The 27,675-nt window shown below is 44.5% G+C and overlaps 3 protein-coding genes across 13 annotated transcripts in view; 1 reads left to right on the forward strand and 2 right to left on the reverse strand.

The window, feature by feature from the left end:
* MBTD1 (mbt domain containing 1) overlaps positions 1-4,556 on the forward strand; it is a 64,309-nt gene extending 59,753 nt beyond the window's left edge. For 7 of the 11 annotated variants that reach the window (XM_082604445.1, XM_082604443.1, XM_082604437.1 and 4 more), the window contains one exon: positions 3,365-4,555. In XM_082604445.1, the coding sequence (XP_082460571.1) occupies positions 3,365-3,483 (119 nt within the window). In that variant the 3' untranslated portion in view covers positions 3,484-4,555. Of the gene's footprint in view, positions 1-3,364 lie in introns of all 11 variants that reach the window. The other 4 variants (XM_082604446.1, XM_082604447.1, XM_082604444.1 and 1 more) reach the window with 1 other exon arrangement.
* A 4,950-nt stretch (positions 4,557-9,506) lies between these two features.
* LOC309793486 (nucleoside diphosphate kinase B) lies at positions 9,507-13,035 on the reverse strand. Its single transcript, XM_082603955.1, has 5 exons — positions 12,914-13,035; positions 12,504-12,633; positions 11,447-11,548; positions 10,540-10,652; positions 9,507-9,763 (listed from the first exon to the last, which is right to left on the reverse strand). Exons 2-5 carry the CDS (start codon positions 12,627-12,629, stop codon positions 9,646-9,648), a joined length of 459 nt encoding a protein of 152 aa, XP_082460081.1. The 5' UTR covers positions 12,630-12,633; positions 12,914-13,035; the 3' UTR covers positions 9,507-9,645.
* Positions 13,036-14,299: 1,264 nt separating this feature from the next.
* LOC309793487 (nucleoside diphosphate kinase A 1) lies at positions 14,300-27,591 on the reverse strand. Its single transcript, XM_082603956.1, has 5 exons — positions 27,507-27,591; positions 19,585-19,714; positions 16,464-16,565; positions 15,306-15,418; positions 14,300-14,602 (listed from the first exon to the last, which is right to left on the reverse strand). The coding sequence occupies exons 2-5, from the start codon at positions 19,708-19,710 to the stop codon at positions 14,485-14,487; spliced, it is 459 nt and encodes a 152-aa protein (XP_082460082.1). The 5' UTR covers positions 19,711-19,714; positions 27,507-27,591; the 3' UTR covers positions 14,300-14,484.
* Positions 27,592-27,675: the final 84 nt, after the last annotated feature.

Here is a 27,675-nt window from a genome sequence, read left to right on the forward strand (position 1 = left end):
ATGCTTTAGAATTTCAATTTACTTTTCTTACATTTAAAAAAAAAACAAAAAGCATCTGTTTGAATGGAACATGTTTGGTCTTGAAGCACAGTAATTCTTTTCTCATTCATTTAGCCATCTGATCATCATATAACAAGATATTGTTTTAATCAACCTTTTATTGTGGGTACTGCACCTTTAATGAAATTTGGGATTTTTCCTTCTCCATGTGTTTATTTTCATGGTATTGTTCAAATGTCCTTAACAATGCATGTTGGTTTGATTTGAAGGATAACTGTTATATGTTTGATATCCTCCATAAAAGCATTTTTATCATATTAACTAATCTTTTAAAGGATTTTTTAAAGAAAGTAAGCACAGTCATGTTTCTTTACCTTTCAGCAGTCTGATTGGTATGTATTTTGCTATTATTGTAGGCATAGTGTATTCACTTTTCAGTCTTTGGGCTATTAAATTTTTTAACACCATTACCAAAACAAGTGCCAAAGTAAAATAAAATGAATTAGCATTATTTCAAAAGATTATTCTTTTTTTTTTAATTTTATTTATTTTTAGCTGTGTTGGATCTCTGTTGCTGCGCGCGGGCTTCTTATTGCGGTGGCTTCTCTTGTAGTGGAGCACGGGCTGTAGTCACGCGGGCTCAGTAGTTGTGGCTTGCAGGCTCTAGAGCACAGGCTCAGTAGTTGTGGCGTACGGGCTTAGTTGCTCCGCGGCATGTGGGATCTTCCTGGACCTGGGCTCGAACCCATGTCCCAGGCATTGGCAGGCGGATTCTTAACCACTGCGCCACCAGGGAAGCCCCAAAAGATTATTCTTTAAATTATTAGATAAGATGTCAAAGACCATTATTTTTGAAACTAATCTTTTGTAACTAAAATCAAGACACAAAGTATTTTTCTATCACTATTTGACTTTAAAAGTAGCCATTTTAATATTGTTCCACGTGGTGTTATTGTTTCATGAAACTTAGTTGGCTTACTACTCATCTAAATACTCTTTGAGTCCTAATTCTTCTCATAAATTGACCTTTTTCCCCCTGTATAAGCAGTTCCCAATTTACATTCCATATATATCTTCATCTTCTCACTCCAATTGTTACGAAAAGAGTCATAAAAAAAGAAACAAAACAATTTCACCTTTCCTTTGGAGACAGTCCCTGCAGGAAGCAGATAGGTGGTTACTCAGTGGCTGAGCAGCCAGCCTGAGAGTCACAAGTTGTGTGGAGGGAGGCCTTAGGCTACATTGGTTCCCACTGTTAATAGCCATTCAAGAATGCTAGTCTTATGTTACCAAGTCTCCCTACTTTTCATGGTTTTATATGAAATCTCCTGTTTCAGAATATTCAGTCAATTTAAAAGAACCACAGGGCAGAGGTGAGGGAGGGAAAAGCCCCCTTTGTGACCTCTGACTTAACAGGTCTCTGTGCTGAAGAAATTGAAGAAGAAAATTAGCATTACTCACCATGGGATTAGATTCCAGTGAGAATATAAGCATAAAAGGTCACCTGTTCTTTAAATTATTTGAAACTTTACCAACTCAATTTTGGTTAAACAGTAACTTTTTAAGAAACTCGAATACATCTCTGAGATGTTGGCAGTTACTAAGACTAGTGTTTGTTTAACACCTAGCTGAGGTCATTTGCATTTAAAAGGTAGGAAAGTAATTTTTTTGAAGGGAGGTGTTCTATAGGAAGTAGAGGGTGGGCTTCAGGGAAAGAATTTAGGGCAGCCTGAAATTACTGGCTAACTGCGTTGAGGTAACTTAAGAGATGTTTATAAAAAGGGATAGGAAAATCTCAGAATTAAACAGCCTAAACTTTTGCCTAAAACCAGTGCTGGGACCAGCAAAGAAAACATTCCTCTTTTTCTTCTTGCTTGTCCATGCAGTAAGAAGAGCCCTCCTGTCACTAAAAATTATGACTAGCATGACTTCAGTGACTACCAAGAAACCTAAACCCCACTGAAAATACTGGAAACTGAAAAACAGTTGTCCATAAAAATAAAGACCTATTGGAACATGACCTGTTCATAAATTGAGGATTGCCTATACTGTTGTTTGTTTTCATTAAAAAAGAAGTCTTCAGGGCTTCCCTGGTGGCACAGTGGTTGAGAGTCCACCTGCCAATGCAGGGGACACGGGTTCATGCCCCGGTCCGGGAAGATCCCACATGCCGCGGAGCGGCTAGGCCCGTGAGCCATGGCCGCTGAGCCTGCGCGTCTGGAGCCTGTGCTCTGCAACGGGAGAAGCCACAACAGTGAGAGGCCCGTGTACCGGAAAAAAAAAAAAAAAAGAAGAAGTCTTCAGATAAGAACTCAGACAGGTAGTACTACTGTTAAGTGATCCCATTGGTAATGTTAGCTGTTTTTGGTTTTGTTTTCTTTTTTGGCTGCACTGCACAGCTTGCAGGGTCTTAGTTCCCCGATCTCGGATTGAACCCGTGCCCTTAGCATTGAAAGTGCAGAGTCCTAACCACTGGACCACCAGGGAATTCCCAAAGTTAGCTGTTTTTTATACCAAGGATTTTCACGTTGCTGGTGTCAATTTTTATTTTACCTTAAATGATTACTTCAGTTTTTCTTGATTTTAGTTTTAATACAGGTTTAATATTATCAGATTTATATCTTTTTTATGAAGGGAGTCTTTAGGTACTCCTTGGAGATAATAACATTAAAGTCATTTGTTGTGTTACTTATTATTCAGAACTATCCAAGAAATATGCTGTTTATGTAGACATTGACATAAAAGTGCATACTTAGGGGCTTCCCTGGTGGCACAGTGGTTGAGAGTCTGCCTGCCCATGCAGGGGACATGGGTTCGAGCCCTGGTCTGGGAGGATCCTACATGCCACGGAACGGCTGGGCCCGTGAGCCACAATTACTGAGCCTGCGCGTCTGGAGCCTGTGCTCCGCAACAAGAGAGGCCGCGATAGTGAGAGGCCTGCGCACCGTGATGAAGAGTGGCCCCCGCTCGCCGCAACTAGAGAAAGCCCTCGCACAGAAACGAAGACCCAACACAGCCATAAATAAATAAATAAATAAAATTTTTTAAAAAGTGCATACTTAATCATGAGAAAAATTCTAATCATTCTGGTCAAATTAGTGATCACTATTACCTTCAACATTTCATTGACAGTGTCCATTTGTGCAGTGTCCAATTTGCAGTATTGTTCCTTTTTGGAACTCTTCTTAACTACGAATATACTTTGAAAATTAAAATTAATTAAATGCTCTTCCTTCGGGGGGGTTAGTTTTAAGAGTTATTGAAGACATGAAGAAGTCTTATTAACTGTGAAGCTGGTGGAACATGAAGCAATCTGAATATTCTAGAAAGACTTAATAACATCTTGTACATTTATTTCTTACAGTGACTACATTGCAGCTGAAGGAGGAGTTGATAGATGGAGAGGATTATAATTTCCTCCAAGGAGCATCTGATCAGGAAAGCAATGGCTCTGCCAACTTCTACATCAAACAAGAGCCCTGAGGTTGCTCAGAAACTGAGGGCGGGAGGGAAAGAATTTTACACAGGACTGATTTATAATCAATCCAGCTGTACAGCGGGGCTATTCTACTGGGACATTTTGCTAAACATAGAAAATTTCAGTTCCAGATTTTTCAAGTGGGTAGGGAAACTATTTTAGCTGTGGGGGGAAATTTTTCAATTTATAAAGATGGACAATTTTTGTGTTGTATTTGAAGCTTTTGAAAGAATTTTGTAATATTTTCCAAGTTTGGATTTATGTGCATTGTTAACAAGAACTGAAATTCTAACTTTTTTGGTAAGATTAAAGTTTAGGTAGCAGGATTGAAGAAATGATTTAAGAAGGATATAGTTGTAAATGCAAATGAACTGTCATTACAAATGAACCTTTTTGGTACCTGTTGGGAGATTTTGGGATTTTGGAAGTTAGGCCAGTCACATCTCCAGCTTCCTCTGCTGCAGAATATGCAACTGAACATCCCCCCATCCCCGCCCCATGGAGAGCTCATCACCACATAGATCACGGAAGGGTAATTCTGTTTGTTGGCATTTTATTGCAGCCCATTTTAAATATTTGTACAGAAATGTTTTTCATTCTGTGAAAATTTCTTTGGAGTTCTGTATAAAACTGGAAGAACTCTGGATACTTTTATATGTTCTCTTTTAGTTAAAAAATGAGTAAAATTATTATCCTAACACTAAAGTGTTAAACTGGAATGGTTGACAAGATATACAAGATCTCAGTCTACATGTTGAGGGGTTGGGGAAAATGCAGTATTGTCCTAAGTTTATTTTATTTTCCCTTACTAAAAAATACCCCACAAAAGGGATTCTCATCAGTTCTCTGCCATTTCTCTCCATCTGTGAGATAATACTTGGTATAACCACACCCCAAAACACATGTTCTGTATTACCAGAAGAATCAAATTAACAGTTGTTTAAAGCCAAGATAAGTTTAGATTTCAAAATCATTCCAGCTCTGCTTTTAACTATCCTGGATTTGTTAGAAAACTAATTTGAAAGAGAATTTAATTTCCTTAAAATTTAAAGACAATTCATACTAATGATATATATATATATATATCATTAGTATGAATTGTCTTTAACTCTATTCGGAATTAATTTTAACAATAATAACGGATTTGGACCATTTTGAACATTCCCTATTTTAAAATTCACATGGCTTCCTTTGAAAAAAGGATATAAGGGTAAATTGGTGAAAGGTTTGCTCTCTGCATTTTTTGACTTTCTGAGTTGTGACTGAATGAGAGAGCTTTAGCATTTACCAGTGAGGTTCATAAACTAAACTCTCAGGAATTACTTGCATCTGTTCTAGAAGTGCTTCTGGGTCTTCGCCTGGCCTCTTCAGAGTGGTAATATTGACCATCTCCTCTGGAATATAGGTAGGGCTAATTAGAAATTAATCAAAATGATTAACCTCTACAGTCCTTCAGCCTATGGAATGCTTTAAAAAATGTTAATGGAAAGCCCCAGGAGACCATTTTAGGTAAGATTTTTTTTGTTTGAATTTTAAAATGCATAGAACATTAAAAACCAGCAATTTATTTTCTAAAATATTGCTCTACTTTGGGAATAATAGCATTGGTAATATGCACAGGTTTACCTCATTCTATGCAAGAGGGGTTAATATCATAAGGTTTTATAGTTGCTACTGGAAGTAAAATTTGTTACTTTATAGTGTAAGAATGTATGGAATCGCATGTCAACATTTCTTAATACTGACTCTTTAGGGGCATACATGCAGATCATATCAATGCCAAGTTGATTCTCATGTGTCAGGTATATGTGAATTCAGCTGTTAAATTACTGGATATTTATCTTAAACAACATTACTGAGAGGGACCTACTGTAAATGTGACATCCTCACACTTCCCAAATCTTTAACTTTTAAGAATCTTCCTATAAACTTAAAGCCTGGAAGACTTCCAAAAAGCAAGGGTTACAACAATCTTTATTCTCAGGCTTAGTGAATTAAATAAACCCAGGACTCCGATTCCATGATATGGGCACAAGAAGCCAGTTGTATCGTGTGCTCTAACAGTACCCTGGGCTTAGGGGCTCTATAGGGAACTGAATAAACCAGGAGGGATTTGATTTGGAGCCTGGTAATTAGTTCTGTGAAATGCTCATTTGTAGCCAGGTTTTATACGCTTCCAGTTCTACAGCAAAGCCAGGCTCTGAGTGTTTTCAGATTTCCCACCTATTTATGAAGTGTTTCGTGTCTTAATCCCGTGACCAACGTTAAATGTTGGTAAGGACTTCCTACCGAATAAACACAATCTGAAGCCCTCTTCATTGTTCAGACTCTAACTCCCTGCTGCCGATGAACAGAAAATGAGTTGATGCAGAGGAGATTTATGTCTTAGCCACAACTCCAAGTGTACAACTCAGTAGCCCCATTCTATTCTACGGTTCAAATGTACTGCTGACCTTGGGTTTGTTTTGTTTTTTTCCTGTTAGGATTATTTGGGGATTTTTGGTAGTTTAAACTCTTTAACCTTTTCCTTGCTGTGTATGAGGAAAGCTAAAGCTGTTATCAACTTCTTATTCTACGGATACTAACACGGGTTTCAGTGTTTGTTTGTTTTTATTATTATTAATTTTGTGTGATGTGAATACCCTCTCCCGTCAATATTTGTATTATGGTGCTATATATTTGGTAATGATCCTTTACTATTGGGAAGGGATTTTAAAAATACTGTGATTAAACTGGGTTTCTTCCTTTGATTTTCATATTTTAAATAAAGCCACAGTCATTTATACAAAAGAAAAAGTATCTGTCCCTGGGCAAATCTTTTGAGGACAGAGGTCAAAGTAAACTGCATAAGGTTTTTACATCATTTCTGTATGTATTTGATAAATAGATCAATATCTGTACAAATTTAATCTTTTATTTTCTTGGTAACTTGTGATCATTGAGAAAGTGTTTGAAACTTTCTCGTAAAGTGTATATAATGGCGTGAAAAATTCCTTTGGAGAAATTTATGTTCCTTTCATTTTTACCAAATTGCAAATTTTCAGCATGGATGTGAAAAGCATTAAAATTATAACTTTGTGTACAAGATGAAAATAATTCACTAAATTTGCCCTTTTTTACACAAAATAAAACGTTAAAGTTAAGTTGTATATGAGCAATTCTTTAATATGCTTTGATATTTGAGGGATTTCCTTTTTTATTCAAAATATTGAGTGCCGCCTTTATTTATTTATTTATTAATTTGGCCGCGCCACGCAGCATGCAGGATCCTAGTTCCCCAACCAGGGATCGAACCTGCACCCCCTGCAGTGGAAGCACGGAGTCTTAACCATTGGACGGCCAGGGAAGTCCCTTGAGTGCCTTCTATAAGCAGTCGAAGGCCCCTGGGAAAGTCAGACCAGTTCCTCCCTCACAGAACCTGTACTCTCATAAGGTAAGCCAGCACAAGTGAGGAAGAATTTACTGCTTGGCTGACGAGAGGAAGAGAATATGGGTGGATATATGGCCATAGTTGCATTTGAGCCAGGATCTCACTTGGAGGAAATAGGCAGAAACCACGGGAGGGGTGAGTGTGGACCCCTTGTGGGGAAATTAAATCACTTTAGTCAGAACATGGTGTTTCAGGGTTGACATCATGGCCAGAAGGCTTTTTTTTTTCCAGCTCCATTAACCTCAGCAACACGGTTCATAGGATGTAAATGAATTATCCCAGCTTGCTATTGCTGTTTACATTAAGAGGGAACGCAGACACCCTCCTTTATCAACAGCTGACTCTGGGGGAAATTATCCAACTTTTACTGCAGAAGCAGTTTGTAGAGAGTTTTATGGATGTTAGATAGTACTGAGATGGATTGGGTATCTTTAGTAGTTAATTTCATCACTTTAGAAAAATACAACACATTCCAAGAAAAACAGAACCTAATTTCTGCCCTGCTTCCTACCTTAAATGGCTTGAAAACAGTTGCCCTAGTAAATTGGAATTCCCAGGTTGGCCTCAATTACTATCCCGAGCTTTGACATATACATTCTTCTTTAAACCCTTACGCGCCTCTTGGGAAACTAGTTTCCTAAAGTGCTTTATGCCCATGTTTTAAGAGGAACAAATGTTTCCCCAAAACAAGTAACTTTAGCACTGTGTTGTTTATCCAGCCTTGAGAGACGGGGAGACCAGCAACTATTTCATTTCTGCAGACTCTTACTGAGGCTAGGTTAACATCCCTTTTTGGCCTGTTAAGAATTCCAAGCCTCACAAGCAGGCCAAAGCAGGGCTTGCCTATTAACAACAAATAATTATATAAAAAGTAATGCATTTTTTAAAATGCATTTATTATATGTTTAAAATACAGATTTAGGAAAGCATAAAAGGTTCTGAATTAGTTGTCCACTTTCACACACCCAGCTGGTGTATAGGATCAGGTCCAAAACCCAACCTCACTCCAGAGGCAGTGCTTTTGTCCTCACCATAGTCTACCCTTCCTCATTCAGTTCTACCAAATTAAGTCCTAACATTCATATCCTCCCTCTCAGCTCTCACCACTCCAAATTTGACTTCATCACCCTCCAAACTCATGACTTTATCATGTCACTTGCAAAACTATATAAAGGTAGTAAAGCACAGTGGCCAAGAGCAGTCTGAAGCCAGCTGCTTGCACTGGAACTTGACTCCTTCACTTGTTAAGCTCTCTAACTTGACTCAGTTTCCTCAATTATAAAATAGGATACTAGCACCAACTTCCTAAGAGTTGTGAACATTAAATGAATTCATGTACGTGAAGTTCTTAGAACATCCCTGGCACAGAGTAAGCCTATGCATAATAACTGTTGCTGCTGATTACAGGTACCTTAGCCACTGCATGTGGATCCAGGGTGGGCACCTCCACGTTAAAATGCAGACCCCAGGCCTGCCCCAGGATCTAATTTCAATAAACTGCCATTTAATGTAGTGAAAGCATGTAGCATATATAAACATGAGATTCATTTGAAACTAAAAAATAATTTAGAAAATGTTAAATTTCTTGTCAATCGTTGACTTGAAATTAGAATCCTGACACTTTTTTGTACCAAGCTGTTGATGTTTGTCATTGTCTTATAGTATAGCAATGTGCATAAAAAAACGTAACGTTGAGGGCGTTCCCTGGTGGCCTAGTGGTTAGGATTCTGGGCTTTCACTGCTGTGGCCCGGGTTCAGTCCCTGCGGGGAACTGAGATCCTGCAAAGCCATGTGGCCAAAAAAAAAAAAAAAAAAGTTGAGTCTTTTATATGGAAGTGGCATGAAAAGTTTTCACCAGTTTCCTAAGAAAACAGGTATTCATAAACCCACGTTTCTATAATCTCACTAAGGCAGACTCCAGATGATAGTGAAAATTTATATTGATAGGTGCTCTTTGGCATCATTTTACAACTGTACCAATCCAGCAAAATTAACAGGCAATATGGATTTTGTAACCACTTACTACTAGCCCAGGAAGTAGGCATGATAAATATCTCATCCCAGGGTAGAGAATAAGAAGGGAGGTAGGGTTGCAGGGAATATTTGTGTACCAGCTATGGGCCAGGCACTAGGTTAACTGCTTTACATGCATTGTTTCATTTAATCCTGCATTGCCATGGTATCATCCTCACCTTACAGGTGTCCTTAGGCTTCCATTTCCTCATACGTAACGTGCCCAATTTGCAATCAACAAGAATGTAAATCTGGACAACTTGACTAGTCGATGTTTCATTCTACCAAGTTTCAAAAAATTCTCTGTACAGAAATGTGCATTTCTACATCAGCTAAAGTGGTTGGGATCTTTATTATTTTCATTATTTCCTTATTAGTTTCCTCAGATCCGCAACCAGTGCCACACTTGTCCTCTTCAGCCTCACTGGTTTCCCTCCTAGAGTCTGGAAGTGTATCAGGTGCTGAGAAGGATTAAATCATTTTTCCATAACAAGCAGGATTAATTTGTTCTAGATAACACTACGATAGCCAGGGAACCAAGTCACGTCTTCCAGCTTAGTAACCAGTAATCACCAGAGGCTGCACCCCATTTTCAAAGGCTTTATTGGTAGATATACTTCAGGAAAGAAACATCCATCCTACTGCTTCCAAGTTAGTGGAATGAAGAGCTGTGCCCAGGGACACATCAGGTGGTGCCAGAGGGGACTGATGCTCCGTCCACCTCTTATTCATAAATCCAGTCAAAAGCACAAGACTTGTACTCAACCAGTTCTTCAGGCTTAAACCACAGGCTGATTTCTTTCTCAGCACTTTTTACTGAATCACTGCCATGAATGATGTTCCTAAGAAGGAGAACAATTTCTAGTTACCACATTTTAAAGTACAAAAGCCTGTTTAATGGATAAAGCAAAGGACAGTCACTGAAGACCTTTTCAGCCAGTTGTTCCTTGAAGCAGCTGACCATCCCCAAGTATCTCCTCTTAAAAGCAACTATAAAAGTACTTAAGCCAAAAGCATCACTTGGTTCAACTTTATTATGCTTCTAAATTTTCAAAACAGTGCTTGTACCCAAGATTGCCACAAAACATTACTTCTCAAATTTTGAAAAATATAGGAATACCCAGACCAAAACCCAAACTAGATGTGACGTATTCATTATCAACAGCCATTGCTGCTGTATTTTCTTACAACACTAATTTGCAAAGTCCAATCAAAACATTCACACTTACTGACAATCCCTTTATTCCATTTGAGTCTCATAACTATAAAAATTTTTGTAGAGATTCTGTATGAGGGAACCAAAAAGGCTAAAAGTGATGCACCCTTGGACACAGCACCACAAAGGGCAAAGCCAAGGCTAGACCCCTTCCTTGCCCCACTCGCCGCACTTTCTGCTATCACGAAGGACCTACCGCAGGCAGCTCCCTTGTGCAATGCCTTGGCTAAAATTTTAAGTAGCCTAGAGAAGTAACTATTTAAGAAAGCGTTCATCCAATGATAATTACCACCTACTTTAAACGTTCAAATTTTTCTAAAATTGGAATATGCCAAAAATGTTTGTTTTAAACCCAAGTTAAGTGGCTTTGAGGAAAAGTCATTAGTGTCCCTTGGAACTTACCTGCCAACTTGAATGCAGAAGTCGCCACGAATGGTGCCCGGCTTAGAATCCGCTGGGTTGGTCTCCCCAAGCATCACTCTCCCTGTCTTCACTACATTCAGGCCCTCCCAGACCTTGACATTAGGGAAAAGGAATTTCATCAGTTCTGCCATTCAGGACGATTAAAAACAAACATTTACCTCTAACAGCACATATCAGTAAGGCCAATCAGTGACATGATTATCAGCCAACCCCAGCAGTAGTAGGGGCCGATATAAAATACTCCATACTCCATCCCAAGTGTATTGCTAGGATACAGAGAAAAAGTCTGCCCAACTTGAGGACTTCCCACTCTGGCTGAGACAGAGATTAACAAGACTGAAGAATCTTTATGCAGCCACAAACTCTCAAAAAATAGTGGTGAAAGGGTAAAGAAAAGTGAGCAGCCTGGAACAGGATGAGTGGGAAGGGCATCGCAGAAGACTGTTGGAGCAAAGACACGGCAAAGACGGACATGAAAGGGGACGATGTATTCCAGGGGAAAAGCAGAAAGAAGAAAAGGTCACCCTCAGGGAACAGGAAGTAGGGCTTCTTTCCCAACAATTTTAGTAACTCCCTATTATACCCTCTACGTCTATTCACTTCATTTCCAATTGGACATTAATGCCACAGGAAGAAACAGACCAGTTCATTTCTAGCACAGGATCACAGAGGACTCTTTTTAAGTTCTGATTCTCACTTCCTTTTTCCTCCCAAGTTCCCAGTTGGTATGTAAACTAACTCACTCCAGCAGGCTGCCTTTGTAAAACAAGGAATTTGGAGTATCTGCAGAAGATGTCTAAAAAGGAACGTGAAGACACTGAGCAAACCCAGTTACCTATCAGCCGTTACTTTCCTTGGTTCCCTCTCCTCCACCACAAGCCCTTACCATGGCCACAACCGGCCCTGAGTTCATGTACTTCACCAGCCCTGGGAAGAATGGGCGGTCTTTCAGGTCAATGTAGTGCTGCTTCAGGAGTTCCTCAGAGGCCTGGCATTGAAGAGGAGGTACCAATGAGGAAGGAAACTAGAAAGGCTCAAATATGGCTCCATCCCATCCTCAGAACCCGCTCGCCCCCCCGCCAGTAACATGGTAGGTTCTCTAAAGGTCTGGGTGTGTATTTCAGCTCACATTCATAAGGTGTGTATTTAAAAAAAAAACAAAAACCATCCAAACCATGAAACTGATGCTATCTTAGCGGAAAGATTGTTCTGATCATGAAGACACCCTCATGTCAATGACCTGACGGATGTTATAATCCTTAGAGGTGGCTAGGGAGTTAAGTGTTGGCTGCAATCAAAGGAAATATGCCAGACAGAGGTCGTATCAAACCCCCTGGCCCATTCCCAATGCCCTTTTAAACATTTCAGACGTTAACTGAGAAAGCTTGGTTTAAATTTCAGTTCTTAGGTACTTATCCCCTAAGGTCCAGATCTGTACCCCAAATTTAATGTGGAAGATAAAGTTACTGCCCTGTGCCAAAGGGAGCCTGCAGAGAAAGGGCAGAGTAAGGCACACCCCACCTAAGACCCCAATCGTCTCAGAGTTGCAAGCTGAAGCACAAAAGGATTCCGGCCTCCATCCCGTGCCTGGGTGGACCTGCGTGGGCCCGGGGCGCAGACCTCCTCCACTCCCTGCTGCCCCCCTGCGGCCCACTGCCCGTCGCAGCCGCGGGAACGAAGCAGCCCCGGAGCCTGAGCCACGTCACCTCCGCTTAACCTTCCAAGGGCGTCTGTCCCCCCGGGCCTCGGGGAAGGGTCTAGCGGGCCCGCGGCGCCCTGGGTGGGGGAGAGGGGGTTGGAGGCCCAAAGCAAAGGGGTATTCGCGGGTCCGAAATCAGCCAAGGGGGACTCCGACTAGGAAAAGACACGCGGATCGACGCTACGGGGAAGGAAAACCACCCGCAACCTCGCCGCCGCGGGGGGAGGGGAGCGGGGCGCGTCACCTGAAGGAACTTCATGGCCACAAGGCGGAATCCCTTCTGCTCGAAGCGCTTGATGATCTCGCCCACCAGGCCGCGCTGCACGCCGTCGGGCTTGATGGCGATGAAGGTGCGCTCCGCGTGGGCCATGGTCCTGCGGGCGGCAGGTGCGGTCACGGCGTCGCGGCCGCGTTCACACAGGCCTCGAGGGGGTCCGGACCCCGGCCCGGAGGCCACGTGGCTCTCGCGCCCGCCCGCCGCTACCGCGGGACACGTGGCCTGCGGGACGCCTCAGCCCTGCCAGCGCCGGGCCGCCGCCCCTCAGCCGTCCCCGGATGCCCGCGGAGGACACTCGGCAGGGGTCCCGGGGGAGCGCCCGGCCTGCGGGCCCGAGGGGGCCCGAGGTGGGGAAGGGATCGGAGCCGCCGTCTTACCGGTAAGCAGGCGGGCGCGGGCGGCGATGCGGGCCTGAGCCGAGAGCTGAGCGACCACCGCCGCAGGGAGCCCGCGGAGGAGGGGCCGGCGGAAGCCACACCCCGGACGGCCCTCCGCCCAACCCGCGAGGCCGGACGCTTCCGGACGTCTCTGTCCACGCCCCGGGCTTGCAGAGTAAACCAGCGAGGGCTCCAGGGGCAGGAAGTGATTTCTACCCCACCTGGATGTGCCAGAAGTAGAACTGCGCGCGTCCAATCCCAACTCCTGTCTTCAGTACCTCCTCGCACGCGCGCACGCAAACCTCTCCTGGTCTTGAGTCAGTACCCCGGCCAGTACCATCTGCTTTTCCCCATTCACCGAGCACCCAGAGCTGCTTTCTCTCCTCCCCGTCTAGCACAAGTCCTTATCCTACCTGTGAAATCCAGTTTCCCCTTCCCTCCCCTCTGCTTGAGCCCTGCTTCAAGCCCTCCACCTCCCTCATCCGAACTGGCGGCCTCCCAATGCGCGTCCGCCTCACTTCTCCCCGCAAGGAGCCTCCCTCAGCACCCTCCTCAAACACCATCTGACCTTCGGCCCTGCTTTGATGAGTCCCCCTGCCTGGAGGGGGATGCCTGGAGGATGGCATCCAAGGGTTAGCTAACACAATCAAGCTAATTAACATAACAACGGCTTCCTACAGTTACCATTTCCTGTCCTTCTTTCTATCTACCTTTCTCTCTCTTCCTTCCTTCCTTCCCTCCCTCCCTTCCCCTCCCTCTCCCTCTCTCTCTCTCTCTTTCTTGTGATGAGAACACAGATCTACCCTCTTAGCAAATTTCAAATATACATAGTATTGTTAACTAGAGTCACAGTGATCTACATCAGATCTCCAGTTTGAATTTTTAAGTAAATGATAAGTAAATTTCCATCTTGTCTCTATTAAAGCAACCAAATCAATATCCTAACAAATCACAACTACTTACAAGATATCTTCTGCTTCTTTTGAGGTCATCCCAGAAATCCAGGCCCACTATCCACATAGCTTTTTTGCTTTGGAGTAGTTACAACTTCTCACACTCCCCCAGCCACTGAATCCCTTAGAGCTTCTCAAGAGCAGGAAGGGTATCTTTTATTTCCAGGGAATCTTCAATGCGTAGGTCAGTCTTGGCAACCCAGCAGATCCCTGACAGATAGCTGTTGACTGGCTCAGTGCCAAGAGTGGATGGAATGCAGGGGGAAGAGAGGGACAGGCAAAGAATGTGTGTGTATGTGTGATCTCTCAGGCCAATATAATTTATATAGTATTTACACTCTCTATTAGCTTAGGTTAGCCAGAATACGTGAAAAAGAAAAAAGAATACGAAGCAATACAACAATACAAAGTACCTTACTCAATGACTCCCTCCTTGAGATGAAACATTTTAATCTGATGATAGCACATAACACTGTACAGGGAGCATCCATAGCTCCAAGAGTTTCCCTTCAGATGAAAAGCAAGTTTTCAGAAATAACTAGATTTGCTATGACCTGGCCCCTGCCCATGAGAGGGAGGGGAACTGGGGTGGGAGAAGCACTGTGGTCTGCTTCCACGTCACTCGTAGATCCAGTTCTGAGCACAGCTCTTGTAATTTACCAGTTCCTCAGGGTGAAACCACAAGCCAATCTCCTTCTCTGCACTCTCCACAGAATCACTGCCATGGATGATGTTCCTGGATGGGAAAGAGACGGCCACGTTACCAAGGTCAGAGGATTAAACTGCCCAGAAGCTCCCCTCATTTCCACTGCCAGAAAACCTACAGCCACCAGAGCAGAAAAAAACAAAGCTCCATATACATTACTCCATGTCAAAAGAAAAAAACCCATGACTGCCATTAATGTAAGGATAAAGAATGCCCTCTCCACGTCCAGCCCTCCTAGCAACACTGATGCAAGCAGTGGGAGCCTCAGGAAGGACTCTGGCCAGCAAAGCACATTGTACCAGGTTCTACTCTCACAACAAAGGCACAACCATAGTGGTGTTGATGACCAAAGGCAGAGGGCCTGCAAAGCCAAACACCAATTAAGAAGGAGGAGACGGGCTTCCCTGGTGGCGCAGTGGTTGAGAGTCCACCTGCCGATGCAGGGGACATGGGTTCGTGCCCCGGTCCGGGAGGATCCCACATGCCGCTGAGCGGCTGGGCCCGTGAGCCATGGCCGCTGAGCGCGTCCGGAGCCTGTGCTCCGCAACGGGAGAGGCCACAACAGTGAGAGGCCCGCGTACTGCCAAAAAAAAAAAAAAAAAAGAAGGAGGAAAACAATAAACTCTGATTACAAATTGCTCTGTATATGGAATCATGTCTACCCTCAGCTTCAGAAACCCAAATTCTTGTGGCACTTGGATTTTAGAAAAGAGTAAAATGCACCGACTCTCACCTGCCAACTTGGATGCAGAAGTCCCCACGGATGGTCCCAGGCTTGGAGTCCGCAGGGTTGGTCTCCCCAAGCATCACTCGACCTGTCTTCACAACATTCAGCCCCTCCCAGACCTCCAAGGACAAACGAAGATATGGTCAAGGAAGAAAACCAATCTCAGCAGAAAATCTGAAAACTATTAATTCCAAAAAAAAAGAAAAAGAAAAAGCCCCCCTTAAAATGACATTCATTCATTGAACAAATATTTATGGGGCATCTAAGTGTTCCAGCACTGGGAATATTGGTCTCCCTGCCCTCCTCTTGCCTTTCTACAATCCATTCTTGACACAGAGTGGCTTTTCTAAAATACCAAGTGTAGAAACCTCCATAGCTTCCCAGCACTCAGGAAGTACAGGGCTGAGACAGCCCTACATAATCTGGCCTCTGCCTGTGCCTATGAATTAATCTCATCCAACCTTCCCTTTCACCCACCAGGCTTCAGTTACACCAAGCATCTTTCTGTACCTCAAAAGTCCCCCACCCCAGGTCCTTTGCACATGCTATTTTCATGGTTGAGAATGCTCTTCACTGTGAATTTGTACATGGCCGGCTCCTTCTCATCCAGATCTCAGCTTGAAAATCACGTTCCTTGACCACCCAGTCTAAAGCGCTCACTTGCTATCACATAATCCTATTTCATTTCTGTGCATATCACTAATCATTAGCTGATATATATATGTTTTTGGGTTTCTTTATTATCTGCCCATCCTCCCTTTTCAGGATACGTAGGCGAGGAAAGCTATGAAAACAGTTACCTATTTTGTCTCATTCATGATTGTATCCCCAGTGTCTAAAAGAGCCTGGTACAAAGATGACAACCAATACATACTAAGAGAAGAATCACTGTAATAAACAAGACACGGTCTCCCTCACCTCCAGGAGCTTACAATCAGGCATGTCTCTCCTGATTTCTCCCAGATGTGAGTCTTCAGTTCAGCAAGCAAAGGTATTTTGTCTTTGGTGAGCCAGAGAGCTGACTCATACCCTAAATGTCCAGTGCCCTAGCCTCAGAATCCTCTGCATCAATGAGGACCTGGCATTAGAAGCAAGAATCACAATATTCACTCTTCACTCCCAACTGAGTCATTCACATCAACATCCCACACATGTTACACTCACCATGGCAACCACTGGCCCTGAGTGCATGTATTTCACCAGGCCAGCAAAGAATGGACGGTCCTTCAGGTCAATATAGTGCTCCTTGAGAAGGTCTTCAGAAGCCTATCCCACAGGATAGAGAAGAGAATTGATCCCAAAACTATCTAAGAACCAGCAATTTAGTTATTTCCCACTTACCCATCCTGCTGTTTAAAACGTGAGCTCTCAGCTCACTTGTTCTATTATAACCCAATTCACCCTTGACTTTACCAAAGGGAAGAAGTGACAGGGACTAAAAGTGCTTCAGCTTTGTACCAGTTTTCTCCCTACTGTCCTTGACTGATCAGCATAAAATTGCAGAACATTAGAATTGAATCCAGCCATGGTATTTTACACAGGAAAACTAACAATACAATAAATTTCCACGCCCAAGCAAGCCTCAACTAAAATGTTACAGGGAGGTGGTCTCAGCATTGGATGAGAAGCAAACTGAACCAGGCCATTTCTCTTCATATTTATTCAGAGAATAAAGGCCCAGTGTGGTGACCATGCAATTACCACAGGTATTTGCAAACCACCCAAAAGTACATGACATCTAGTAATAAGTAATTTTACTGAAGAATGAATTAGAATCTTTCACAATCCAAGGCTGGTATCTGGGAACAAATCAAGTTAGGTAGAGAGCAAACTATCTGCTTAGCAATGCCAGCTCGACTCAGCTGTGTTCCCTCTTCCCCACCATATACATGCTTTTAAGGGTCTAATGAGGACCCTTCGCTTTCCCAGGTCTGTGGTACTGCATCGTACAGCATACTGCACACTTCAGGGATACACACAAGTGTGGGGATTTGCTGTTGAAGAGCACATCCTGAACATCCTACCATTCAGCCCCCAGTTGTCTGTCACTTGCCAAAGTAAAATTACACAAACACGTCATCACCCCGTGTTAGTGTTCACCCTGACCTATCCCTTTCAATCCAAATGGAAGACTTGCAGTGGTAGTCTCCTAACACACTGATTATCTTCCCTTACCAGAACACTCCTTTAATTCTATTAATTGGTTCTGATTATCTTTACTCTGCAAAACAGGTCACAGGCGGTTTTTTTGGGGGGTGGGGGCAAGTGGGGAGGGGGCTCAAGTCTTCCCTCACCTCCCTCCACATTTAAATAACCCTGTAGGGGCTTCCCTGGTGGAGCAGTGGTTACGAGCCCGCCTGCCAATTCAAGGGACACGGGTTCGAGCCCCGGTCCAGGAAGATCCCACATGCCGCGGAGCAACTAAGCCGGTGAGCCACAGCTACTGAAGCCTGTGAGCCTAGAGCCTGTGCTCCGCAACAAGAGAAGCCACCGCAATGAGAAGCCCTCACACCGCAACGAAGAGCAGCCCCCGCTCGCAGCAACTAGAGAAAGCCCGCACACGGCAATGAAGACCCAATGCTGCCAAAATAATTAATTAATTAAATCTATTTTTTTTTTTAAAGGAAAAAAATAAAATAAATAAATAAATAACCTGTAGGCTCATGGCAGCCATCCCTCCTCCCATTCTTCACCAAGTCCACGCCCTTGATGGGAAGCTCAGCGTAGAGGACAAAGTGTATGCACTTAGGGGTCAGGGAGACCTGGGCTAAAATCCCAGCTGCATCACTGACTGGATAACCACACATTACTTAACTTCTCCAAGCCTCAGCTTCCTATCACTAACAACCACGGGAAAAGGAATAAGTATCTCTCTGGGTTGTCATGAGAGCTAGATGAAAAAACACATGTGCCCAGCACGTGGTAAACATCCAATCAACAATACTTTGATTTCACTTTACCTTCAAAACTGATGAACCTAGTTGCAAGGCAGGAATAAAGAGGTAGACATAGAGAATGGACTTGATGACATGGGGTGGGAGGTCGAAGCTGGGGCGAAGTCAGAGTAGCACTGACATGTATACACGACCGCATGTAAAATAGTTGGCTGGTGGGAAACAGCAGCATAGCACAGGGAGATGGGCTTAGTGCTTTGCGATGACCTAGAGGGGTGGGATAGGGAGGGTGGGAGGGAGGCTCAAGAGGGAGGGGATATGGGGACGTGTGTATGCATATGGCTGATTCACTTTGTTGTGCAACAGAAACTAACACGGTATTGTGAAGCAATTATACTCCAATAAAGTTGCATTTAAAAAAAAACCTAATTTAATATACAAACTCTCTGGAAAGCACTGCTTGTCCAATACCTGGCTCTAATCATCCTGTCACACTCTCCCCTCAGCATTAACATCAGTCTTCTCCCTTTTATATTAACACAGTTTTTCTAAAGCATCACACAGGAACTAAAATGCAAATCAAACTAAATTTAAAATTCCCTGGCAACCCAGTGGTTAGAACTTGGCGCTTTTACTGCCAGGGCCCAGGTTCGATCCGTGGTCAGGGAACTAAGATCCCACAAGCTGCATGACCCACCCCCCCACTCTTTTTTTTCTGATTCATTCATTAAAGTTGACTCTTAATAGGAAAAAAAGATGATCCCCTAATGTATTTGCTTTGAGAATTTAAATTCTTATTTCCCAGGTCTGTTTGAAGATGGGTTCTTAGTCAATCAATCCTTTGCATTTTTTGAAATATTGTTTTGTAGGTATCTTGCAAGTGTGTCTGCCCTCTGCTGTTTCAGGTGGGCCGCCCCAAGGGCAAAATCACAACTTTCCCCTACAGGCCCTGATGGTGCCTAATATATGCTAGACAGTAGGCAGGTGTTAAACAATGATAGAAAGACTTCTTTGCTGAAAAACAACCTGCCTCAAACGGTGGGGAGAGTGGGGCGGAGGGGGGGGGTCTCTCAAATTATCTGCTCAGGAAGCTCATGATCAGGAGCTCAAACATGCCCAGGGCTTTGAGTCAGAAATCACAGTGCTGCAGTAATATGTGGAACCCTGCATTGCCAAGAGGAAAGAGAGGCTACTTCTGAAAGTCGCAAATGACTTTTTTGCTCCAAGACTCAGCAGAGATGCCACCGAGGAGTTTCCGGGTTTTAGGACATTTGTGTTCACCCTAAATGGAGACGCCTAAAATGAGCTGAAGGGAGAAGCAGAGAGGCTGACCTACGATGTTCTCCTATTTCTATGAAATAATAGAAATAGCATGAATGAAGTCCGCTTACCTGCATGAATTTCATGGCAACAAGGTGGAATCCCTTCTGCTCAAAACGCTTGATGATCTCTCCCACAAGGCCGCGCTGGACTCCATCAGGCTTGATGGCAATGAAGGTGCGCTCGCTACTGGCCATGGTCCTGGGGATAGACAGGTGGAGGGATGAAGCAACACTGGCTATCCTGCCTACATCGTTATCCTTCTCAAGAGGATTACCTCCATAAAGCTGGTTTAAATCTGCAACGTCAACTCCAGGACTCTCTAGTAAAACCTAATTCCTCCTCAGTCCCCTCATCTATGAACTAATACCCCAGAGTGGGGAAGGGTCCAAAAGCAGGGCCTATAATTTCTATTTCATTTGATTTAATAAGCTTCTATTAAGTCATGTCAAGACGACATGATTGCCAGTTCACCCTCGATCTGGACTCAGGCAATCGGAGGCTCCTCACCCCTTTCCTGTCTCTGGAATATACACTCTGTACACTGTTCCCACAGTAGGAGCCATTACAAGGACACAGCCTTGAGAGAGTAAGGTGTTGTTGAGACCACCTGGACTGAACATGTGACTGAACCCAGTTAAACTATATAAGTTTATATAAACTATATAAACGTTAAGATTCTGGTGGGTGGGTACAATGCAGCCAGCCAAGACAAGCCTCATATGTATGTTCCCTTACTTGTTAAAACTGCCACCTTCCAACCTGGAGTGGTCTCTACCTCTTTGGTCTCTCCTGGTCCTCTCTGTACAGGGTCCAGTGTGTGGACTAACAATTTGTGAGCCAGCCAGGAGACTGAAGAAATGGGCCTTGGGAAAGAGGCATCCCTGGGGGAAATCCCAAGCTGAACATCGACCTCTATGTGGGGAGGGTGGCCTGTATGTTTGATACTTCTGGACCACCACATGAAAACAAGGATGCCCCAAGAACACCGGCTGCTTTAGTGCATTTATCAGAGAAACTACACAGAGCAGCAAAGAAGGGAAATGAATGGCTGCCACAGTGGGCTGGCCTCTACTGAGGGCAGGCCACTGGCCGCAGATGCACAACTAGAGGCTGAAGCTCGAGTTAGACAGTTGGAAGAAGAGCTGAAGTTAGAGAAGAACGTGCAGGTGTCCACTGCTCTGCCAGCTTTGGGGCTGGCAGACAAGATGAGAGAGCAGGATTATAAATTGGAGATCTTAGCTTGTCATATGGCAAAGCTAGGAGAGCACAAACTGCTGCAGATTAATGTCCAAGTGCTGTGACAAAGCCTGATTAGGACACTAAGAAGAGACAGAATCCCTGGGAAAGTGAGGAGCACAAAGGGGAGGATGTTGTGGTGACTGACAATGAAACAGATGAAGGGCCCCATGCTGTCCAACCCCTAATACAAAGAAAAACTTGAAACAGTAATTACCCTAGACTTCTGATAATAGAGAAATACACCCCAAAACTCTTAAGAGAAAACTTGCATTCTTTCTCTGTTCCTTGAAGTTATAAATCTTACCATGTCTTTGAAATGTAAACACCACAGGAAATAACTAAAACACTGCTCACAGACCAAAGAAAAAGGGGGGGCAGTGGTGAAAACACAGACTGCTATAGGAGCGCCCTCACACAAAATCTAGGCCACAGTTTCCCTAAGATTATTCACCAAGGGCAAGTACAAACTTTTTTTTTATTTTGGCCACGCTGCGTGGCTTGAGGGATCTTGGTTCCCCAACCAGGGATCAAACCCATTCCCCCTGCAGTGGAAGCATTGGAGTCCTAACTACTGGACCACCAGGGAAGTCCCAAATTTTAAAAATCTTCTCCACAAATATTAGTAAAAGGCTTCAGCCATGTGAGTGGATACTTGATTCATGGCTAAAGTTCTGGAGAGAAAGCTATGGATTCTCTGTTTGTGTCTGTCAGTATGTTCGTATGTCTATGGATTTGTTATATATAGGTGATGTTTCTCTATCTCCAGAGAGTATTGTCAAAATTAATTTGTAAAAGAGCTCTATTTAGTTGGCCTAAAGAAAAATAAGCTTTGATATCAATAGTGTACTTATATAAAGCTGAAACAATTTTCTTTCATCTGCTCAAAGGACAAGGTTTTGTTGGACTATTGGTCTGTTCCTTAGGACTGTAAGAGGTTTTTCTTTACCTTTTGAGTAACCTGCCCAGAAAAAAAGGTTCTGTGGTTTTATCCAAATAATTTCTTGTGCTTCATGTTGTCTTTATCACATCTTCAATTACTTAAGAAAACTGAATCTTCTCTATTAAAAGGGCTAAGTTTTTTTTACAATTATGTAACTTTCTGTATTTGCCTTTGGAGTCTTTGTCACTTAAGTTAAATAGATAACTAAGTATTGTTTCACAGTGAGCTAAGATCCTATTTAATCTAGTGTTTTAAAACCTTTTGGTATTTTTGACAAGCTCCCCCAAAATCTAATTCTAAATAAAGTTATGCTGACCTAGAACTAACTTTGGGATTTTCCAGAGGGCCCCTGGAACATCTCAAAAGACGTATTCTCCTTCCTTATAAAAGAGAGATATTAAAGTAATTAGACTATTTGATATATTAAATTATATGGGAAACACTGTCAAATAAGAAGGGATGTTAGGGAATTCCCTGGTGGCACAGTGGTTAAAAATCCGCCTGCCACTGCAGGGGACACGGGTTCGAGCCCTGGTCCGGGAAGATCCCACATGCCGCAGAGCAACTAAGCCCGTGTGCCACAACTACTGAGCCTGCGCTCTAGAGCCCATGAGCCACAACTACTGAGCCTGCGTGCTGCAACTACTGAAGCCCGCGAGCCTAGAGCCCGTGCTCCGCAACAAGAGAAGCCACCACAATGAGAAGCCCACGCACCGCAACGAAGAGTAGGCCCTGCTCGCCGCAACCAGAGAAAGCCTGCGCTCAGCAGCAAAGACCCAACTCAGCCAAAAATAAAATAAATAAATAATAAATATATTTTTTTAAAAAAAAGAAATGATGTTAAACTTTCTTTGGGCTATATTTGTATGAAATTCCTAAAAATCTGATATGTCCTGGTATGATGTTATTAGTTATAATTTTAAAATGTATGTCACAAAAACAATCAAATTCCCTTCTCAACTGTATTATAATGAACTCTCATCAGATCTTTAACCATGGCCATTTTAAAGTCTCTTTTCATTTATAGTCATTGCTGCACTCTGATGGTTTTGCAAAACTGTTCCTGCAAAAGTGCTTCATATTCAAGGACTTTTATGGAAAAACTTCAACAAGCATAGGTTTCTGATACCTAAGATCAATTTGCCTTCATGTTGAGAGGGGCAGTAATGGACATTTCAAGGACTTCCTCACGGCTACCTGCACAGCCCCACCACATGTCATGGGATGGTAGCCCAAGACCCGCGCCTGTTCCCCTTCCCCACTTCAGTAAAACGGGCCCATTACATTGATGATATAATGTTCACATGTGAAGACTTGCCCCTGCTGCAGGACACTCTGCAGGCTTTGCTGGAACATCTGTGACGGAGAGGATGGGCAGTGAATCCACAAAAAATTCAAAGCCCAGGCACCTCAGTAACGTTTCTGGCCACCCTTCGTTTGGGTAAGATTCAAGTTGTCCCAGAAGTTGTCATTGATAATGTACAAGCCTATCCAACCCCTAAGAATGTGAAAGAGGTGCCAGCCTTGGTAGGAATGTGGGGGTTTGGGAGGACTTTCATTCCCCATCTGGCACAGTGCCTCCATCCCTCCCTTATACCACCTGGTAATGAGAGGGCATACGTGGGACTGGGGATTAGAGCAGCAAGCCGCCTTTCAGATGGCAAAAATATTAGTGAAGCAAATTAAAGTTCTGGGCATCTCCCAAGCCGGACTACCTCTTGAGTTAGATGTGTCTGTGACTCCAGAAGATCTGGGTTGGGCACTGTGGGAGAGACAACAGAAAGCGAGTACCCCTAGGATTTTTGGTCCCTGGAAGGGAGCAGAAACCCAATACACCCCCACAGAGTACCAGCTTCTAGCAGTGTACACAGCATTCCTCCAGGTACAGCCTCTCACAAAGAAACAGCACATCATGGTAAGGACTTCCCTTCCTTTGAAGGGGTTGTTCAGAATATGTTCCATCTACCCACCTCTGCCATGGCTCAAACCCCCCACACTGACTAAATGACACGTCTCTTTGCAGCAGAGGAGTACCCTACCACCGGCCCGCTGTCTAGAAATGTGGGGGCTCCCAGGCCCTGTAGAGAATGTAGATCCTCCAAATGTCCTGGCCCTGTTCCTGTGTCGGCCTGTAGAGAGGGAGTGAGGGAAATTCCCACTGATGCCTGGTATACACATGCCTGGAAAGAGGAGCAAACTGCAGCCTCCAGAGGGCTGGTGAGCCCCGGCCATTAATGCTTTGCACTGACAGTTGGGCTGTTCTAAAGGGATTGACCCTATGGCTTAGACAATGGAAAGACAAGGGGTGAATGATCATAAACAAGCCTTGCTGGGGTCTGCATATGTAAAAAGACATTTGGGTTCACCTGCAAGAGTCTGAGGCACTCCTCACTGTCTTCCACACCCCGGCTCATAAGGCACTGACATCCTCTGGCAATCAGGAAGCTGATGCCCTAGGCCAGAAATGAGTCCTAGCAACTGACACTTGGGTGCATAGGAAGAGGGAACACTGAAGTGCCCAGGGGGATGACATATTGCCAAGGATGCTGGACTGCCTTTGAAATACAGTGACTCAGTTAATGCAGTAATAGCATGTCCTGTGTGTTCTAAACAACAACCAAGGCAACTGCCAAAGGAGTCTGGAGCCACCCACCAGAGCTCCCAACTGATGTGCAATTGGCCAGTTGATTAGACTGGCCCCCTCCCTCCTAGTGAGGGTTCTAAATATGCTCTGGGTTTTGTGGACACTGCATCTGGCCCAACCCAAGCTGTCCCCTGTTGCCTCCCAAACCAGGCTGCCGCTATCAGGGGATTAGAGAAGCTAAGACCATGCATGGATACCTTTGTTGAACAGACAGTGATCGGGGGTTATATTTCAAAGGTCATGACTGGGCAAAAGAATATGACATCAAATGGAAGTTCCATCTCCCCTATAACCCACAGGCAGGAGGACTGGCAGAAAGGAAAAATGGAATAGTAAAGCAGCAGATTAAATTACTAACAGGTAAAACCACCTTGGCCAGGTGGACTAAAGTACTGTCCCAGATTCTGATACATTTGAATGATCAACCAGTAGAACCTATGGCCCCAAATGCCAGACTGGGGACCCCTGACAAGACACCCAATGCCATACAAGTAAGGAAGTCTTGGGAAACAGCCACTGCCCAAACACACTGTGGATCAGTGTGCTGTGCTGCTGAGAACACCAAGCCCCATTATACCTGGGAAAGGAGTTATCTACTGGAATTTGCAATGGGATTTCTCACCGGGATGGGTGAATTCACACCTCTAGGTAAGCGAGACTTAATCAATCCCTACTGGGATCCTGCTGTCCTACTGCAAGCCGGCCTGTTGAAATGTGCTATAGCTGGAATGAAACACGCACCTTTGAAAGAGGGGAGAAGGTGGGGTCCCTGGTCTGGCATATCCTGCCCCCAGTCCACCGCTGCCTGCCCCGGCCAATATGTATGGTATGTACAACCGGGTCAAGTTCCTAAAGCCACCAACCTCCCTCTCCTCCAGGCCAGATGGGCATGTTCCGTTTTCCACTGGTACAATCATTTAGCCACCATCTTTGTCCCCTCCATTGGCCTGGAGGACATCATAGCGTACAGAGAAGCCCTTACTACCTTCACCCAGCAAGTCTCAAATGACAGCCTGCAAAGCCTGTCTTTACCCATCGCTGAAATATCTCTCATGAGAAAAGCTGTCCTCCAAAACAGAAGCGCCTTGGACATTATTACTGCCTCTAAGGGGTCGTGGGAAATCAAAGGTTCAGATTATGGGGCTCTTCATAGAGAAAACGGTTACTTAGTTTGGGAATCATCTTAACCCATGTTTTCTCTTGGATGTGCCTCTATACTGTTGCTGTGGCATCTGCCTCCACCGCAGTCAGACAGCTGCCAAATGAGCCATGCTGGCAGAACCCCTTGCTGACCTCTCAGGGCACACTTCTGACCCTGAAGAAGGAGGGGGGTGAGGCTGTAAGAGCCAGTCACAAGTGGTGGAGTACTGGAGGAGGTCATAACTATCAGCTGACCCTCCAGCTGAACCCAGAAACTGGAGGCTCCTCACCCCCACCCCTGTCCTTAGAATGTACACTCTGCCTACTGTCCCCACAGTAGGGGCTGTTCAAAGGACACAGCCTTGAGAGAGTAAGGTGTTGTTGAGACCATCTGAACTGAACACGTGACTGTACCTAGTTAAGGCCTCTACGTATACTTTTATTATTTTATTTATTTATTATTATTATTGTTTTTTGTGGTACTTGGGCCTCTCACTGCTGTGGCCTCTCCCGTTGCGGAGCACAGGCTCCGGACGCGCAGGCCCAGTGGCCATGGCTCACGGGCCTAGCCGCTCCGCGGCATGTGGGATCTTCCCAGACCGGGGCATGAACCCGTGTCCCCTGCATCGGCAGGCGGACTCTCAACCACTGGGCCACCAGGGAAGCCCTGCGTGTACTTTTAAAACTTTGGTGGGCGAGAGCAGAGATCTACTCATCTTGCAACCACCCAAGATAGCCCTCAAGCTCCGTTGCTCACTACACCTGTTACCTACCAATCTGGAGTGGTCTGCCTCTCTTCAGTCTCTCCTTTCCTTCTGTGTACAGGAGCCAGTTTTTGAACTAACATAAGCATCTACTGTATACCCAATACTGGGGCAGAACTAAGGCAGGGGATGTAAAAAAAAAAAAAAAAAAAAAAAAAGACACTATCTCTCAGTTATCCAGATGAGGGACACTACAGTGATAATGTGAAAGTGATGTCTGGTACAGGGCAGTCTAAAATATGGTTTGACCTACCACCACAGTCATGGTATTAGAACTAGAAGGGGTTTTACAGATTATTTCATTACAATCCCCTTCTTTTACAAATGAGGAAACAGATCTAGAGCACCCGAATGAGGACCAAAATCCAGATTTCCCAACCCTATGCAACTTATGCTATATCATGAGATGTAATGAATATTCTGACTAACCAGTAAACAGTGGCCTGTGGGAGAACTATTGCCATGAGTAATATCTGATATGCGACATCATGCTGGAAGGAAGCCTAGAAAGTATCTATTTCAGACTTTTCCTTTTACAGAGAAAAAGACCGGGCTGAGGACCTCCTCTGTCTCCACAAGATGAGAAAGGAGTCCCGTCACCTTGAAAGTCAATCCCTCTGTGGATAACAGCGCCACCTCTTGGCTCTATCTTCCTGTACTTTATAGTTTACCGCTTCTTTCAGCACCTTAACAATATGTCTGAATTTTCTGTTTTCTGTCCCTCCACCGGCCTGCCGCCTGTATACACGGATGGATTACTTCTGTGTCTGTCCCTGGTACCTAGTCACAGGGCCTAGCACTCAATAAGAGCAAAGAAAATGTCTTAAATGATAATCACCCTACACCTCCAAGAAAAAGAGACAAAGCCCAAGAACCGGCGGAGACCTCCCAGGGAAAGTTGGAGACAAGCATGGATTCCCCAGGAGAAAACGGAGCTAAAGAGCTACAAACAGTCCCTGTTAAGTGTCCTCCACATCCACCTGACACACACTTGTCATTCATTCACAGCCCAGCACTGCACTAGACAGAAACAAATAAGGCACAACCCGTACGGTCGCGTCCTGATGGGAAAAGCAGCCACGGACAAAGGTGAGTCCACGTGGCGTGGGACGTCAGCTGACAGGTTTGCACCTGTCGACAGGCGTTTCCTTCCCACCCCATCACCCTGGCCACCTCAGAGCGGAACTCATCCGACCTCTTCACCTCCCCCTCCCCGGACCCCCTTCCTCTCCCTTTCCTCTCAGTACCCCGAACCCTTCTCACCAATCCGGCTACTTGGGCTTCAACTCCTTCTGCTGCCACCGGCACCGGAAATGCGCCCCCGCCCCTCGTGGTTCCCGGCAGCCGCCCGCCCGGAACGCTTCTGCCCAGATCCGCTGCGGGAGGGCCCATTTTGCAGAACACCACTCGCCTACGCTTCCTCCTGACAGTC

The sequence above is a fragment of the Mesoplodon mirus genome (assembly GCF_964341445.2).
Source record: "Mesoplodon mirus genome assembly, chromosome: 18".
In the NCBI taxonomy this organism is placed as follows: domain Eukaryota; kingdom Metazoa; phylum Chordata; class Mammalia; order Artiodactyla; family Ziphiidae; genus Mesoplodon; species Mesoplodon mirus.